At 50.0% G+C, this 17,529-nt stretch overlaps 1 protein-coding gene across 1 annotated transcript in view; it reads left to right on the top strand.

Moving 5' to 3' along the window:
* The window catches only part of LOC104401683 (plexin-D1-like), a gene marked incomplete at both ends in the record, with an annotated part of 27,757 nt that extends 10,349 nt beyond the window's left edge, over positions 1 to 17,408 (top strand). The window contains 13 exons of the mRNA XM_010009348.1: positions 935 to 1,049; positions 2,117 to 2,224; positions 2,897 to 3,009; positions 4,200 to 4,307; positions 5,391 to 5,521; positions 5,923 to 6,121; positions 11,185 to 11,331; positions 12,758 to 12,914; positions 13,405 to 13,508; positions 14,436 to 14,499; positions 15,114 to 15,148; positions 16,373 to 16,477; positions 17,245 to 17,408. Of these exons, the coding sequence (XP_010007650.1) occupies positions 935 to 1,049; positions 2,117 to 2,224; positions 2,897 to 3,009; positions 4,200 to 4,307; positions 5,391 to 5,521; positions 5,923 to 6,121; positions 11,185 to 11,331; positions 12,758 to 12,914; positions 13,405 to 13,508; positions 14,436 to 14,499; positions 15,114 to 15,148; positions 16,373 to 16,477; positions 17,245 to 17,408 (1,550 nt within the window). The remainder of the gene's footprint in view (positions 1 to 934; positions 1,050 to 2,116; positions 2,225 to 2,896; positions 3,010 to 4,199; positions 4,308 to 5,390; positions 5,522 to 5,922; positions 6,122 to 11,184; positions 11,332 to 12,757; positions 12,915 to 13,404; positions 13,509 to 14,435; positions 14,500 to 15,113; positions 15,149 to 16,372; positions 16,478 to 17,244) is intronic.
* Positions 17,409 to 17,529: the final 121 nt, after the last annotated feature.

The following is a 17,529-nucleotide window of genomic DNA, read 5'->3' as shown; positions in this document are numbered from 1 at the left end:
TTTTTTTTTTTTTTTTTTTTTTTTTTTTTTTTTTTTTTTTTTTTTTTTTTTTTTTTTTTTTTTTTTTTTTTTTTTTTTTTTTTTTTTTTTTTTTTTTTTTTTTTTTTTTTTTTTTTTTTTTTTTTTTTTTTTTTTTTTTTTTTTTTTTTTTTTTTTTTTTTTTTTTTTTTTTTCTCAAGTTTTTCTTGCTTCTCATTCCTTGAGAGAAGTGAAACTTGTGTTTCCAGAAGCGAAAGACTTGCGTGGTCATGAGTTTTCCTTATCAGATGATGCTGTTGCACCCTTTCATCTCAGGGGCCTAAAGAGCCATTTATAAACAGCACCAAATAAACCTAGCAGCCTGCCTGTGGTGTGTTTTGGCCACCTCCCTTCTGCTGATCAGGAGACCGAAGGACTGAGCTCAAGTGGTTTGTGCTTGGTGTCACAAGAAGTTTGGGTTGGGAGCAGAGCCAGCACTTCCTGACACCCAGTCCACTGCTTTAGCCACAAGATCATTACTCGTCTCTGGTCCTGTTATAATTTATTTTTATTCCCTTACTTTATTTCAAAAATAAAAACACCAAACTTTTCCTTACTTGTATTTCAAAGACCTGAAAGTTTCTTTTCCCCATTCTTCTGAGTGGCAGCAGTTCTGGTTTTGAAGGAGATCAAAAGCCTTTCAGAGGCATAACAAAGTCAGATGATTCGTGGAAGTGGTTTTCTAGTAAAAGTAGTCTAGGCAGCACTACATGGTACGGTGAGCTCTCCAAGAAAGGGTTGTCTTGTGCTCTGGGGTGGGTACACTGAGGCTGTGACATGGGTCCCTGTGGTGGCCTTAGGGTAGGCTAAGGTCTGCTGAGCACTGCCTCGTGGTCCCTCCTTGCTCAGCCTCTGAGCTGCTTGGCAACATGCTGCTCAGCTCCTGCTTTTCCTCCCTCCCTCCCTCTCTCTCTAGATCCAAGTTGGAAAGTTCAACTACACAATTGCAATGCTGCACCTTGGGGGAGGAGAGACTGCAATCATCGTCTCCATTGTCATCTGCAGCATCTTGCTGGTCCTCTCTGTTGTAGGTAAGAGAACAGAACAATGAGTTTCTAGGCTGTGCTGAGGTTGTTTCTCTTTGCATGTGGAGGGGTGAAGATGGCTCACTCACATGTTGAGAAACCTCTGAGCGCTGCAGTTGTGCAGCGTCTGAAACTGGTCTGGGTGCAGCAAGTATCACCCTTCTTTGTATGCATCAATCCAGTACCCAGAATGAAAGCTTCCTGCTGCATGGAGCACTTGGTGTCTGAATCCACTGCTGAACTCTGTTACTTGAGCCTGTGATATTTATAAACTTACCCTTTTCTCCCAAACACGTAGTAGCTATGATAATACAACATAAAGAAGGGTGTGAGAAACTGGTCTTGGACTCGTACTGACAGGAGCAGGGCTCACTCACAGGCGTGACTGTCCCAGACCATCCCAAAGGTCCACCTAGCCCAAGGTCCTGTCATCACTAACAGCCAGTGACAGGCGCCTGGCAAAGAGCATGAAGAACAGAGCTAGCATCTGTAGCTGCAGACCTGGAGCAGACACAACAGTTTGCCCAGCTCTCTGGGAGCTGTGCAACACACCTGTGTCCTCTGGCTAGGGCAGCTCCTCATCGCGTGCCCAGAATGACTGTGCAGCAGGAAACCTGCCAGTTCACAGCAAATGAGGTGTTTCTAATAGGATTTAATTTCTTTTTAATAAAGGTTATAATGCACACTATTTATTAAATGCACCACCTGTCATTAGAAACGTATTTCTGGTGGCACGGGAAGACTGTCAGACATGAGCGCTGTAATACAGGTGGTAAACATCTTAAAATCTGTATTCATTAATCAGCTGGAATACATTAATATACAGTTGAGCTGGATGCAGACAGCCCAGACCTAAACTGAAGATGACAGCTACAGCACAATCATTAAGTTCCAGCTGGTTTTACTTATTTACAGATAATTGACCACTGCCTGATCAGGTGCCAGTCTTGTAGGTGTTAAACCAACACTGGGTTTAGCTTTCTGCACCCATGTCAGCAGCAGACTGCTCTGATCCTAGCTGCAGCTGCTCCTAAGCCCTACTCCAACAAGCTTGCTCCCTTCCTCTTTTCCAGCTCTCTTTGTGTTTTGCACAAAGAGCCGCAGAGCCGAGCGCTACTGGCAGAAAACCCTGCTCCAGATGGAGGAGATGGAGTCACAGATCCGGGAGGAAATCCGCAAAGGTAAGTCACCATGCTGGGCGCCAAGGAGGAGCCAGAACTGGGAGGGAGATGTCGGAATAGCAGCTTGAAGCCATTCACCTTCTACTCAGTATAAGTTTATAGAATTATTTATAGGAGAATTTCTGTCATTGCCTTTAAGCTTCATTAGGGTTTGTGAATGAGGCTCAGAGGCTGGAAGTGTGACACTGCTGCTGTCGTGCTGCCTGACTTGGGGAAGCCACTTGTTCCCCTGTCTTGGGGTTAATGGCCCTTGGCCATGTCAGAGGGTTGCTTGAAGGCCACACTAATTGGTGTGCTTTATGGTTGGGTGTAACAGAATTTGCAGTACGCTCCTCCTAGAGCAGTGGGAGAAGCCACCCAGCATCTGCCTCTGTCCCCACGGTATGTGGCTGCAGCACAGGCTGGGGTCCTGCAGGACCAGCAAGGGGGCTGCGCTCCTGCAGGCAGGGTTGATGTTCCCTCTGTCAGCGCTGCAGGACGTGCTGTGGAGTTCTGATGGTTAAACCCTGACACTGATCCGCTGCTCGCTGAAAAAACCTGCTGCAGCCCACTCGAGGGCAAGGCTGGAGGAGGCAGAGCTGAGATGTGCCACGTATCTCGGTGCCAGCCTGCTGCTGCCTCAGCTGTTGGCGTTTCCTGAGCTCTCACCATCTGCGGATCTCTTTGTGTAAGGTTTTGCAGAGCTGCAGACGGACATGACAGACCTGACCAAGGAGTTAAACCGCAGCCAGGGAATCCCGTTCCTGGAGTACAAGCACTTTGTCACCCGGACATTCTTCCCCAAAGTAAGGCAGTACCGCATTTCACTGGCACCTGATCACTCCCAGGTCCTTCCTAACCATATTGGGGCTCTGTTTCCCCTCTGCTAAAGGGTTATTACCATGTAACAAAATAATTCCACTGTTGTAAATTTAGTTGTCACGAATTTCAGCCTCAATTAACATCAAAAGTGGAGCCACAGCTCCTGGGTGTGATGCTCACACATGGTAGGAGCCTGGCAGTGGCTTTGGCTCACCCACTGGATGCTGTTGGACACCCTCTGTAACATGAGCAGAAGGGACTAGGGACTCCCCCTTCTCCCCCGGGGCTCCAGCGTCACCCCACTCTATTCAGTTGAGGCTGAAGGGTGTATCTGCCATCGGCATTCAAGGAGAGGGGGCTGTTTGTTCCCAGCAGCGTGCCGCCGAGCATTCCCAGCTGCTTTGCTGGTCCTCAGGGGCTCGTTGAATGCCCCTGTCTCCCTGTCTCTCCTCTCTGTCAAAGGCTGGGTGCATGGTGCTCCCAGTAGACACCCCATGGGCACCCAGTCCCAGTCTGTCTGCCCAGAGTCCTCTTCTGGGACTGCACCAGACACGCCGGTGCCATAATTCCTGTCACAGGCTGCTCGGCTGCGTCGCTGTGCGCCCTTAACAGCGGCTGTATTTCACCCCCGAGGCAGTTGCATTTCAGTGGTGAGGAGTGAGATGATGATTTATGACTGCGGAGTGTTTCATTAGGAGTTATTACTCAGGTTTTTCAGTTATCCAATCTCTACATATCTGCACACTGGAGTCTTCAAGACTCGGGCTGCTATGAATGTTAAATCTCTATGAATGTTAGAGATTTAAACATTTTCCCCATCTGCTTCAAAAGTTACATATGTTAAAACACCCAGTACTCCTCTATTTTGACTTAAGTCTTCTATAATGCTTTCTCTTCTGGGTTTTTTCTAGCTGTCAAATTAGTCTATTTGCAGTCTCCCTATCCTAACAGCCTTGTGTCTGTACAGACATCTGCCTCCCCCCACTCTTGTGGTGTTTGCTCATTCAAGAGGCTCTTGCGAAGTGTTTAAAGGCTTTGTAAACCATACCAGTGCAGAATGGGTGGTCTTCGTTCCCGATGACATGTCTCTGTTTCGTTCCGTTGCGGTGCACGGCAAGGGAGGACGTCCCCGGCCGGGTGCAGCGCCCTCCCCTAATGCTGTGCTTGGTTGCAGTGTTCCTCACTCTACGAGGAGTGCTACATCCTGCCATCCCAGCAGCTCAGCTCCCAGGTGGGCTCCCAGGTCCAGGAAACTCATCCACTCCTGGTGGGGGAATGGAAAGTGAGTAACCCACTAACAAGACAAATGCTTTTGAGTGGTTGCTAACTGTACTCGCGTGAGTTGACAATGCTGCTTGTCTTCTGGTGGTGCATGGGGGATGCTTGATCACTCAAAACAATCATACCAGCATCAGATCAGCTTTGGCTGTTTGGAGAAGGCATCTCTGTGGATCTGCTCTCTCATGAAGGAGCATTGTCCTGAGATCCTCCCCAGCTCCACTGTGGTCTTTTCTTCCTGGGTTTATCGTACTGTGTGTCACCTCAGTCCCGTGCACAGTTCATCATAAATGAGATTCCTCCCAAGGAGGGACTTGGTGAAAGCTGTTGGGTTTCATGTGGACAAGAAGTAGGAATTTAAGGGTCAGAGAGTTGCTTAGGTTGGAAGGGAGATCTCCTTAAAGCAGCTCCAGGTAGATGACGTTGCTGAGGGCCTTGTCCAGCTGTGTCAAATATCTTCAAGTATGGAAGTCCCACAGCCTCTTGGGGCGGTGTTCCAGTGTCCAACCACCTTAAAGGTGAAAACCTCCTTCCTTATATTCAGTGTGTCCAATACTCCATCTGCTGTCCCTTCCCTCTTGTCCTAGCACTGTGCCAGCAGAGAAGAGCCTGGCTTTGTGTTCTCTGCCCTCCCATGGGGCAGCTGAAGGCTGCAGTAAGATCTCCCATTAGAACTTCTCATTAAGGCTGACCCAACCCAGCCCTCTGCACCTCTCCTTGTACACCCAATTGTTTTAGCAGGCCCCAGCTGCGCTTGCTCCACTTTGCCAACATCCATGTTGTAATAGGGAGCCCAAAACTGGCCACAGTGCTCCAGGTAGCCTCACAAGCGCTGAGCAGAGAGGAATGGATACTGCCACTGGCAAAGCCCCTGGGCAAGTTGCTTCTGATACAGCCATGCGTCACACACAGTTGTGCCCTCTCCAGGAAAGCAAGCTGCTGGCTTGTGCCAAGCAGAGGGAGTAAGGGGTCTTCAGCTATGTACCTCTGCCTTCAGCAGGGACATCCTTGCAGTCAGGATGGATAAAAGCTGGAGGAAAACTACAACCAGGGTTTTTCTCACTCTGCTTTCTCATTTTTTCTTTAGATCCCTGAAAACTGCAGACCCAATATGGAAGAAGGAATCTCACTGTTCTCCACCTTACTCAACAACAAGCACTTCCTCATCGTGTTTGTCCATGCTCTCGAGCAACAGAAGGACTTTGCTGTTAGAGACAGGTAGGATCTTCACGACAAAAGACCTGGCAACTGGAGGAGACTGATTTGTGCCTAACCTATGAGCAATCCAGCCCATGGCTGGAGCGTGCACTTCAGTTGAAGGTTGAGTTACACTTGCCTCCCATGTTTCTATTAGAAGCAGAATGCTATAAACCTCCCTTATCCTTAAATGCACCAAGAGGTACAATGAGCAACTCGCTCATGAAGGTATCCCTGACACTTGGTTTACCAGTAAGAGGGTGGGAGGTGACCCAAGATCCTGCAGCACTGAAAGAGGGTCTGAAGTTTTGACTTGAAAATTGCCTGGAATACTGCTTTTGTGTTTTGGGGTTTTTTGAAGCCAGGCAGCAGTTTAGTCTTGTTGGATTGGTGCTTGAGGTATACACAATTCTGTGTTTCAGATGTAACCTGGCCTCCCTCCTTACTATTGCATTGCATGGGAAACTGGAGTATTATACCAGCATCATGAAGGACCTCTTGGTGGATCTAATAGATGCTTCAGCTTCCAAAAACCCCAAGCTGATGCTGAGAAGAACGGAATCTGTGGTGGAGAAGATGCTCACCAACTGGATGTCCATCTGCATGTACAGCTATCTCAGAGTAAGAGATACAGATCGCTGCTGCTGTGGGTGCAAGCTCAGCACTGTGTGCAGTGGTAGCGAGGGTTGTGTGGGGCAGCTGAGGACCTAAAGACCTCAAGTGGCAAACATTGCCACTTGAATGGTCATTAGTGGTTGACAAACTCCAGTGTATTGAAAGGCTCAAGTTTTGAAAAGCAACCTTAAGTTCAGTTGCTTCTCCCCTTCTGCCTGGGCATTTGGTGAGACCAGACTTTGCGGTGGCCTTTGCTAAGGCCAGAGCACGAAGCAACATTTTCGCCATGCTTGAGAAGAGAGCCGTAGGGAGTTGAAAAGTAACCAGAATGGGATGAGGTTTTGGAAACGGTTCCAGTTATTTGTTGTTTTCTCTGCCCAGCTCCCGCAGCCATACTGCTGGCTGGCAGCCCATTCAGCATTGTCAGGAGGGATGGTGGTGCCAGGGCTGGGGCTGCTCCATGCCAGTGCCCGTTGGTATATGGGGCTTCTCACGCAGGAGATGTCCTAGTGTTCCACACTAGCCAGCGGGTCTTAGCTAGAGAAGGGGGATGTCTGTCCCAGAAGCCTGACTGTCTTCCGACAGTAACAGAAAGGAATATATTTGTCATCTCGGAGCACATCAGCAGTCCATCTGCTCAGTGCTTTATCTCCAATGTTTGCCAGTTCTGGTTGGAATTTCCCAGAAGAATTGAGCAATAACTTAATTGATTCCATGGCAGTTAATTGGAGGACACCCCATTATACCCACAGGGAAGAGCCTTGAGAAAGCCTTTGAAAAATCTCTTTTCCCAAAGTGTTTGCTATAGCCACAGAAGCATTGTCCTTATACATATCATAATGTCTTCTGATCCCAGCTGATGATCACTTTTTGTCCTAAAGCCTGTGGTTTTGTAGTTCATAATCTTTCATTTTAGCTCACATAATTAACCAGAATAATGAAAGAAAAGTTACAGGAGCAAATGAGGATGGCTGTGCCGATGCAGCATGACTTCCCAGCCTGTAAGAGCAGAAAAGAGTGAACTAGTGAGGGTTTTTTTTTTAATCTTCAGTTTTTCTGCCTGTAGTTAAACCATTGGAGGAAAAAAAAGTGCTGATCTCTCCTTCTGGAGAGTGGAGACCACATGTGAGGCATCTGATCCAACTCCAGTGTGTGCTAAAAATGGACATTGTGCAAGAAAGCTTTCTCAAGGAAAAGGAAAGACAAAAAAAAAAGAGGAAAAAGTCGATTCCTACTGTGCAGGCCCGAGGCTTGGGCATGCTGCGCAGCTCAGAGGTGGTGAGGAGCAATGGGCACACTGTGCAGCTCGGTGCTGGTGAGGAGCAACGGGCACGGTGTGCAGTTCAGAGGTGGTGAGGAGCTCTGGCCTCCCTGGGCACCTCCTTGTACACTGGATGGTTTCAGCTCAGGGCTGTGATTTAAATACTAGCTATAGTCAAATGCCTCCCATGTGCCTTGTGTTCCTCTGGATCAAACTCTGTTGCCTTCAGAGAGGCATTTCTTGGTTAAAAAGAAAGGCTGCCCGCCTGCCTGTAGCACTGGCCTGTCGGACGTTTGACGGTGGGTCTGGTTTTCATTCCTGAATTATCCCCATTAATCACAACTTCTATTTGAAACAGCTGCTGCAAAGGTCCCTGCCATTGTGCAGTGGAAAAATTCCAAGTGCTTGTATTTTCCCTTGTAAGTCAACGCTACATGCTCGAAACATTTGTTTCGTATTAATGCTCTTCCTAACAGTCCGTCCATTTGTGTTTTGGGGAGAATGATTTGAAGGAGCTGTCTTCAGCTGGGAAGGAGTTGCAGGCCACAGTCACTCGTGGTCTGAACATGTGGAGGGCACCTGAAGGCGATGGAGTCACCACTCTGACAGGGAGCTTTGGCTCAGTGCTGCCAGGAGATGTGATGAAGAACTAGCAGGAGGCTGCTTAGGGCTGAAGTCAGAGGAAACTTGCAGCCTTCGTACAGCCGATGCAGACCGCTGTTTCTGTAGAAGTGGGTGAGAACTGTAGATAAAACTGTCCATGTCTCTACTTGCTGCTACAGCTTTGGTGGAAAATGCTGGGAAAAAAAGCCTTCCCCATGAGATAGTGTGATACCACTGTGCCTGGCTCCTAACAGGATCGGGGGACTGGGAACTGAAGGAAAATTAACGTCCTGGAATTCAGGTCTGGGTCCAAGCTTCCCGAAGTTTCACGTGTGGGATGGAGCTGAGGCTTGGTTCTTCACAGAATGCAAATAGATAATAATCCCAAAATTAGCAAGCACTTGGGATAAGCAGCTGTTCTCTGTGCTTTTCCCACCCCAGCCTCACCAAAACACTTTGGAAATGGCTGTAATGTCTTCCTGGGAGGACATCTCTAATGACTTGTCAGCCTTGTTAATAGGGCAGCAACATGTGAATCCAGTCTGTGCTCTAAACTCTTTTTTCCCCCAAGCATATAAAACCCAAGCCCTCCCACACTCATGTGCGTGAAACAGTTCAAGTGATGCCAGCCTGAACTGTGCTTTCCATTACTGCAAAGTTATTTCAGTGCCCTGGGTAGCTTTAAGAGCCCATAACAGTTCAGTCAAAAATGAAAATGAAGTCTCATTAAAATACATTCACAATAGGAGGAAAAAAGGCCCCAGACTGTGTTTTTTAAAAGTATTTTTTTGTCCTGAATCAGCACTGATCTCTTCTAGTTAAACTTCCTTTCTCCCAACCAGCCAAATCCAAAGACAGTTTTGATTCATTTCCAGATGAGTTTTCCGAACAATGCTGGAGGTTTCCAAGTTTGCCATTTTATCTGTAGCCCCTGCCTGCCAGCCCTTCTTTCCCCTCTTTGAAATTTGCTGTCTGATTAGCGCTGTTGCACGTTTCCATAACATCCCACAGTTCCCGAGCCTGAAAGCCAAAAAGCCAAGCAGAAACAGTATCTCTCCAGCGAGCGCTGTCGTCTCCCGCGTGGCCAGGCCGGGGCTGCTCCTGCTCCTGCACAGTGTGTGGGTCCTGCTCACTCCGGCTGCCCTGTCCCGCACAGCTTTACCCGACCAGAGCAGCCTGTGCTGCTTTCAAGCCATGAAGAGCTCCTGTATCAGCAGGATAATGTTTTTGGAGGCAGCCGCGTAGCTGTTGGCAGCCCCCTCACTTCTCCCTGCGGCCTGAGCTGCGCCGGAGCTGCGGCCGGGGCTGGAACTTCCCACGGCTGGGATAGGGCAGGCTCCAAAACCCGGCGCTGAGTTCAGTCTTGGGTTCGTCCCCGCTGCGTGCTCGCACACATGCGACAGAAACAGCGTTCCTGTTGGTAACAGGGTCATCACTGGGATCTGTCAGCACTTCTTGTGTAGGGTCAGCTTGGCAGGGCTCCCTGTTCACACTATGGGAAGGCAGGTATTGCAGCCTGGGGATATCCCCTTGGGGATGCCGGTGTCATCTCCTTGCTTGTTAACTTGTGCCTTTCTGTCAGAAACTAACTCTTCTGTATGTCTCCTGACACTTTCTCCACTCCTTATCTCCTCCTCACCCCCACGACTTCGCATCTTCCTGTGCTCTCTGGAAGCCATGCCTTCCTGTTTCCAGCACTGGCAGCTCTGCGGCTGCACCCATTTCATGCTGTGTGCTCAGGGGCATTGCAAGAAGTCATTAAACCCCAAGGAGCTTCCCTGTGGTTGTAAAAGAAGTTGCCCTCAGAAAACGAAGCGGGTGCCCCGTTGGCACAGATGGTATGTGCCCACCTACCGCACTGCCAGGGGCTTACTGTGCCAAATGCAGCCGCATCCAAATTGACATCCAACTAATTGCTTTAGCAATTATAGGGCAATTAGAATAAAAGAATCACTGTCTTAATTAAGAAGCAGATTGAACAGGATTTAGCAGCTCCTAGCTGAGAAATACCAAAATCATTCGGTATCTGTTGTCTTGAGTAGGATTTCAGATGGCAGCAATGCTTGTTCAGGGTGTGTGATGCTCAGAAAGTACATAAATGTGCAATAATTTGCACTTGCCTCATTGGAAGGAAATTGCACATGAACACTGGGGAGAATGGGATCTACTCCAGTACCAAGAAGTTTCTTAAGAAAGTACCTTATGTTTTACTTGCACATCAGCATAGCAGACAGAAGTGGATCAGAAATCTGGCATTAAACCATGTATCTGAACCTCATTGCAAATAGCTCGTCCCTGTTCTGTTTTTGTTTTCCTTGCAGCAGTGTCACAATTCACCTCTCTCCTGTAAGATGAAGTTTGATGAATGTAAGGAGTTAAATGGTGTGTTTGCTTGCTGTCGCATGGGAACAGCTTGTTGACCCTGATCCTTTCTGCCTTGCTGTGATCGGGGCTCTGCTGTGGTATGAGAAGTATGAACACCAGTTCCCAGGGCCACAGGCACACGCACTGGGCTCACTTCCATGGATTTCAGTGGCAGACCAGGGAATGCAAAGAGGGTTTCTGCTGGTATCTCCATGAAAAAGCTGGGCACCCAAGTATCTCTGCAGGCCTGGATTTTGTGCACATCAGCCCCATCCTTGTCCTGCTGAGTGCAGTACCTTGTGCAGTCTGTGTCCTGTCAGATTGCAAGAAACATCTCTGTACCAGCGTATGCCAGATTCTCCCTGAGGTTCCTGTGTAATTTCACGTGTAAATTAATGTATATTTGTGTTTGCTGAGTGCCATGCATGCACATCCCCACTCCACACAGCTATACTTGTGCCCCCTCCTGAGCTGTACTGAGCACTCTGCCCATGAGGCAGCGGGTGCCAACCAGCTGCCCTGCAGGACGTGCCGCAGCAGTTGGATGGGGCATGTTGATGTGACAATCACAGTTCACCCTGCGGCTGTTGTCGGCTGTTGTCTCCTCTTCCCCGTCGGTGCTGTCACATTGCCACAAGTCTGAAAACTTCTAAGCAGACTCAGAGAGATGCTGTGGGGAGCTGAGGGGCCGATGGGTTCCCACCGCCTGGGCTGGACCAGTCCTATCCCCAGTGTGCAGAGGCACCATCAGTGTCCGTGCACAGCCTGTCCCCGCCACGCTGCTGGAAGGAGTCACCACCACCAGCTCCATTTGCTCACTCAGTCTTCTCTCCTTCCCCAGGAGACAGTCGGCGAGCCCTTCTTCCTGCTGATCTGCGCAATCAAACAGCAGATTAACAAAGGCTCCATCGACGCCATTACAGGGAAGGCCAGGTACACCCTGAACGAGGAGTGGCTTCTGAGGGAAAACATCGAGGCAAAGCCAAGGGTGAGTTCCTACACCCTGGCTCTGACGGGTGCAGTTGTGCAAGAGGCCAGTGTGGTACCTGTGCGGGTGTGATAGACATGTAAATCGTACCCCTGTACGGGTGCCTTGTCACTGCCTAAGCTAGCGACTGCAGAACAAGGCTCATGACTGTGGTTTTGTGTCTGTCGCTTGGTGGGCCACTGAAGTATCTTAGATTATGGGTGTAGGGAGGTGAGAAAATTTGTTCTGCCATATTCAGAGAGTTAAAGCAAAAGATTTATCAATCCTGGCAAATGAGCATCTTCACTAGCAGTGGGGAAGTGCTGGCTGTAAACCTGGGCCCCGGGGCAAGGGCTCTGCCCAGGTCACGGGAGTGGTGCTGAGAGTGGTTCTGCAGAATGTCTCCTGCGGGACCAGGGCAGCTGAGGGCTGTGTGTGTGAAGGGTTCCGGTCCCTCCAGTGCCTGACACAGGATTCAGCAGGCACCTTTCCAGAGCCTCCGTCAAATCCTGCTTTCAATTACCTGGCATAAATCTGGAGCAGCTTCGCTGCAGTCAGGAGGTTACCCCAGATGTGCATCACCGTAACTCAGAGCATGTTTGAGCTCCACATCCTCTGCAGATTCCTGTTACGAATTGACCTGTAAATGTACAGAGCAAAGCGGGGAGGGTGGGTGGTGGCGGGGGGGTTGACAGCAGGCACAGGGTGTTTGCACTCTCAGCAGAAGTCACTTCATGAGTGTGAGCAGGGGAAGTGCAGCCGCTTCCCGCTTCGCAGAAAGAGCAAGAACAGTAGGAACAGGGTGTGTGGAGAAGGGGCAGCGCTGCAGGGGACGTGCGGTGGCAGTCCCCGCATTGCTGCAACCTCTGATTCAAAACACACCTGTGCAGTATAGAGTGTGAAATGACATCTTCATTTAATGCCATGGAGAAAATTGGGCTTCACCTGTGCATTCACAGTGTCCATAGTCAGGAGTGCTGACTGTGCCGATACTGAGATGCAGTGTTTGCAGATAACTCTCACATGTACCAGGGTCCTTCTGGAAGGCACCTCTGCCTGAGCACAAGCAGTGCTCCTGGTAGCTGCAGCTCCTGTCCCCGGCTGCCCGGGCAGGCAGCAGGATGCCCTTGAGATTGCATTCACCACTCAAGGAAGGTGCAGAGTTTCTCTCAGGGAAGCAGAGGACACAAGCAGAGACAGAGAGCTGGGACTGTCCCAGGGCGAAGTCTGGCAGCGTGAGGGGAGGTGTCAGTGTCAGTCCCTGGGTCCTGGCTCAGGGCCGGCAGGCCCCGGGGCTGTAACTCAGCCTCACTGGAGGGTGAAGCCTGGATGGTGACATTTGTTCAGCCTGATTCCCAGCAGCGTGGGGCACAGCAGGAGCTGCGTGGGCATCCTTGGGAGCCGACAGACCCAGGCAGGTCACCCCTAACTCAGCCTCTGCCTGCAGAACCTCAACGTCTCCTTCCAAGGCTGCGGCATGGACTCCTTGAGTGTCAGGGCCATGGACACAGACACGCTCAGCCAAGTGAAGGAGAAGATTCTGGAGGCCTTCTGCAAGAACGTCCCCTATTCCCAGTGGCCAAGGGTGGAAGATGTTGACCTGGGTAAGAAACAGATGCATTGGACCAGACAGTCCTTTAAAGGAGGGAAAGCACCTGACACTGCACGGTAGCAGCACTGACTAGAGGGCAGATGTCATGATTTAAATTAGGACAGCAGATCTCAGGGCAGCCTTTCCTCAGGATGTTCTTCAGGAATGTGTGGTGGGACCAGATACTGGTGGGCAGAAATAACAGGGCACACAACTGGGAAGAAGTGTTAGGAAAGCCCAAGTGGAGCAGAGGGATGCTTGGACTTGCAGCCTTTAGAGCCTACAATTTAACTCCAGAACAGGTACCCTCTAAGCACCCCCGAGCCTGGAGATTGCATGTTAAATACATGTCTCTCCATAAGCAGCCATAACTGAGCCCATGGGCTCCTGTCTGGCCATAGATTTAGACCTGTCGTTTGTCTACCCAGAGGCCAGCTCCTCCCAAAAAACAGGCATGTACTTCCTTCAGGCTGGTGTCTCACTTCTCCCTTCTCTGTGCTCAGAGTGGTTCGCCACCAGCACCGACAGCTACATCCTCCGGGACCTTGATGACACCTCGGTGGTGGAGGACGGCAGGAAGAAACTCAACACATTAGCACATTACAAGGTAAATCTGCTGGAAAGCTTTGCTTCCTCAGAGCCTGCCTGGCCTTGGGCACAAGCTGCGGTTCCCCCTCCCAAAATAGGATCATCAGGAACAGGCAGGGAGGTTGCCATAGCTTCAGGAGAGCTTCCAGGGAATAGACATCTGCCCTGGCGAGAAGCTCGTTAATATTGCAACACACTGAAACTAATTAAACACTCTTCATGCAAAACAAGTTATTACTGACAACAGAAAGAGGAGGGAGAAAAGCTCCTATTCCCAGTGGCCACCAGCTTGGCTGATTAGTATCACTCTGCTCTTGATCTTTTTTAAGTCACTGGCATAATTGTCACTGTGTGCCCTGAGAACAGGGGCCAGGGATGCACTGAGGAGCAGAGGCCAAAAACGTGGGGAAATGTGGCAAAGCAAATTGTTTTCTTGACTGTTTTTCCTTTTGAAATTAAATGAAACCAGAAATTTGGGTATGATTTCCATATTCCCTGTTACGCCTGGGAGCATAATCATCCCTGGTCTGTAGCAGTGCATGGAAAATCAAACCCGAGCTGGGTATTTATTAATATGGTTATCAGGGTGGTAGCCATGCTCAGAGCCCCGCTGCTGGCATCGTGCCACCCTGCACCAGAGCCAGAGCCGTGGCACTGGACAGTGGCACCAGCCCACGGGTCCTGGCAGCAGCCAGGTTCCTTCTGCCCTTCCGGGGAAAGGCAAACAGCATCTGCACAGCATCGTACTCCCTCCTCTTTGAATTTCTTGGTGTCGACATCCAAAAATGTATCTTAGGGGTCAGGGCAGGCACAAAGGTGTCTGTGGCAGAGCAGGAAGTGCACCAGTGTCCCCCAGCTCTCAAAATCTCCCTGGGGCTGTACCCAGCTCCCTGGGAGGCACCATTAAGGCCCCATCATCAGCATCTGCTCTTCCCTTCCTCTGCAGATCCCTGAAGGGGCATCACTGGCTATGAGTTTGTCAGACAAGAAGGACACTACACTGAGCAGAGGTAATGTCTCACTTTCTCTTCCCCTATTGCTGGTGACCTGGCAGAAACACTTGTATCTTTAGAGGAGGGGTGTCTCTGGCCAGGGATGCTGAGACCCTGGTCCTTGCCTGGGCCAAGGGAGACAAAACACCACATTGGACAAGGAGTTTCGACACTTGTCTCCAGGCCGCCTGCACAGAGCCTGTCCCTGCAGTGGGACCTCACTGCAGGGAGGAGCAGTGAGGAACTGCTCAGGCTGGAGCTGCCCTGATGCTGGGCACATGGGGCTGTGGGGCATTGCAGGGTGCAGAAGGGCACTGCGGGGCAGGATGATACAGGGGTGCCCCTGTGCTCATCCTGCTCTTGTGCCCTCCTGCGTCCCTCTTAAAACACCCCTTGGGAGACCACAAGTCCTCCTCGAAGTATTCCCGAGGTACTCACCGCATGCCCCAGCAGGCAATAAACAACCCCAAACCAAATGAAAACGCTGAGGTCACTTGGGGTAGGAATGCCAGCTCAGTGCTGGGGCTCTCGGGAATAGGGAAACACCTCCTGATGCAGAGGCTGTCTATCTGTGGAAGCGTATTTTGGCTCAGGTCCCCAGCTAACCCGCTATGTTTCTCTCTTCTTCACAGTGAAGGATCTGGACACGGAGAAATACTTCCACTTGGTGAGTAGAGAGGTTGTCCTCTGCTGCCAGGTTGGCTGTTGGGGAGATGTCCCCCTGGAAGGTGGCAGCCTGGGAAGTGCTGGGAGCAAAGAGGTGACCAGCCAGGCTGGTCCCTCATCTTTCCTGCACTTGAGTCTGTGGGTCCTGTTTTTACAGTGTATGTGATGAAGGAGGAGAAAATCTTCTCAGCCTCACTGATATTAACTTAATTCATCTCTGTGGGCTGGAACGTCAGATGTGATGAAGCAGCTGGACCAGGGCTTGTTAGTTTTCTTCAGAGGGACTCAAAAAGGTGCATAAAGGTTATCTGTAGACGAGCTTCAGTACTGCAGGACATAATAAAAACCACTGGGTTGGCACAACCAGTGCTGTGCCTGTGCTGTAGCTGTCAGCAGCCACCGAGAGCTCTGCAGCACGGTGCTGCCGGTAGCACCCCACGCAGCCGTGGTCAAGGCACCTACCGGCAGCTCCTGGCGCGGCGCCAGCTTCCCCCGGCTGGGAGATTTATGAGTTCCAGGCTGTGCTCCACGCTGAAGGACCAAGTGCTGAACAAGGCTAAAAGCTGTTATGAACAAAAGCATTATGGAAAGCAACAATACCTCATAGCCTGATGCTTTTTCTTTCTCTGCCGAAGTTTCCGTGCTGGGATGGAGTACAAATACACAGTGCATGCACACACATGTGCACCCACAGCAAGGAGGGAGAAGAGGTGGGAAACCAAATGTGCACATGTGAAACAATGCCAAGATGGCCTTAAATGGCTTGCTAGGTCATTACAGAGCAGTAATTAACTGACCTGACCCAGTGGAATATTTGGTTTTGTTTTCAAAAAGGCCAGGATGGGAATACTGGCTGATGGTTCTTGCACTTTTCCCAAATCTAAGAAAAGCAGGTTTCTGCAGAAGCCTTTTGTGTTGCTTCTGGGAGCCTAAACTGCAGCGGCCTGGGAGCAGGAAGGCCAGCAGACTAACGTGCAAAGTGAGATTGATTGTTTCATTTTCTTTGTCTAGCTTGAGCAAGGCAATAAAAAGCACAAGAGAAACAAACATCAGAAAAATGGGTAGAATGGATCACTTTTTTAAAGCCATATAAGGGTATATTTATAACACAGTAACTGCTTTTTAATTGAATTTTATATGCAGTTGAAATTCTATACTTAAAGGAAAATCCAGTGTGACACTTCCAGAGAGGAGCGCTCTGAACATGTGTTTTATATCGGACCAGGTTCTCCCAACTGATGAGTCAGTTGAACATAAGAAGTCCCACAGGCAGAGCCATAGGAAGAAAGTCCTGCCCGAGATCTACCTGACCAGGCTGCTCTCCACAAAGGTAGGAGATGGACGCCCTTGCTCAGGGCAGGGGGTTGCTGTCTGTTAGGAGCGAGAAGCCTGCTCTAGGCGGGGAGCACAGCGGGGCTGGTTGCTCTGGAGGGGCGGTAGATGCTGGAGTGTGGTCAGTGGGACTGCCGGGCACTGCTGGCTCCTTGGGTTCTCTCCAGCTTTCCAGCAGTGCTGTGGGAAACCCCATGCGACCTCCCCAGGCTGGTCTGGGGTCTGTGCACGTGGAAGGGATGCTGACCACCTCTGGGCTCGTGATGCACAGTTTAGATCTGAACCCCTCTCCCCAGCGAGGGATCCTCCTGGAGAAGGAGATGCTCAGCTTTGGGAGCAGGGGAATGTCTGTGCGATCTTAATTCAGATTTGAACTTCCCCACTCTCTGCGAGTGCTCAGCTCCAACAGTTGGGCTCCCAGCCCATCTTTAATCCCAGCATGATGCTTCACTGGAGCAGAGATCACAAGAATGGCCAGCAGTCTCTAGTCTTCTTTGTATTTACTGTGCAGAACAATCACAGATGTGAGATCCTAGCAGTAAGAAAGAAAATCTCGTTGCCAAAAGAAATTAAACCCAAATGCAAGCTAATTATATCGCTATGCACAAATAAACCTTTCCCTCCCTCCTTCGGCATCCTCTTTCTCTGCTGCCAGTTGGATAAATGAGGAAAGGATTTCCCCTTGTGCACAGCAGTCGCAGCCCCTCCTGCTGCTTCCTGGGCTCGGGTGCTTTCCCCAGGCTCCATCGGGTGCTTGTCCCGCAGGGCACGCTGCAGAAGTTCCTGGACGACTTGTTCAAAGCCATTCTCAGCATCCGAGATGATAAACCACCTGTGGCTGTGAAGTATTTCTTTGACTTCCTAGAGGAGCAAGCAGAGAAAAGAGGGATCACAGACCCTGACACTATGCACATCTGGAAGACCAACAGGTTTGGAGGAGGAAATCTCTTCTTTCTTTCCTTCCTTCCTTCCATCTCTCCAGAGCAGCAGCTGCAAAGCCTTGGTGTCCTAATCACTAGGTTGCTAAAAGTAGAAGAAGGACTTGGAAAG

The sequence above is a fragment of the Nestor notabilis genome, unplaced genomic scaffold (assembly GCF_000696875.1).
Source record: "Nestor notabilis isolate BGI_N333 unplaced genomic scaffold, ASM69687v1 scaffold28702, whole genome shotgun sequence".
Classification (NCBI taxonomy): Eukaryota; Metazoa; Chordata; class Aves; order Psittaciformes; family Psittacidae; genus Nestor; species Nestor notabilis.
This window is presented reverse-complemented; position numbering and strand designations above follow the sequence as displayed.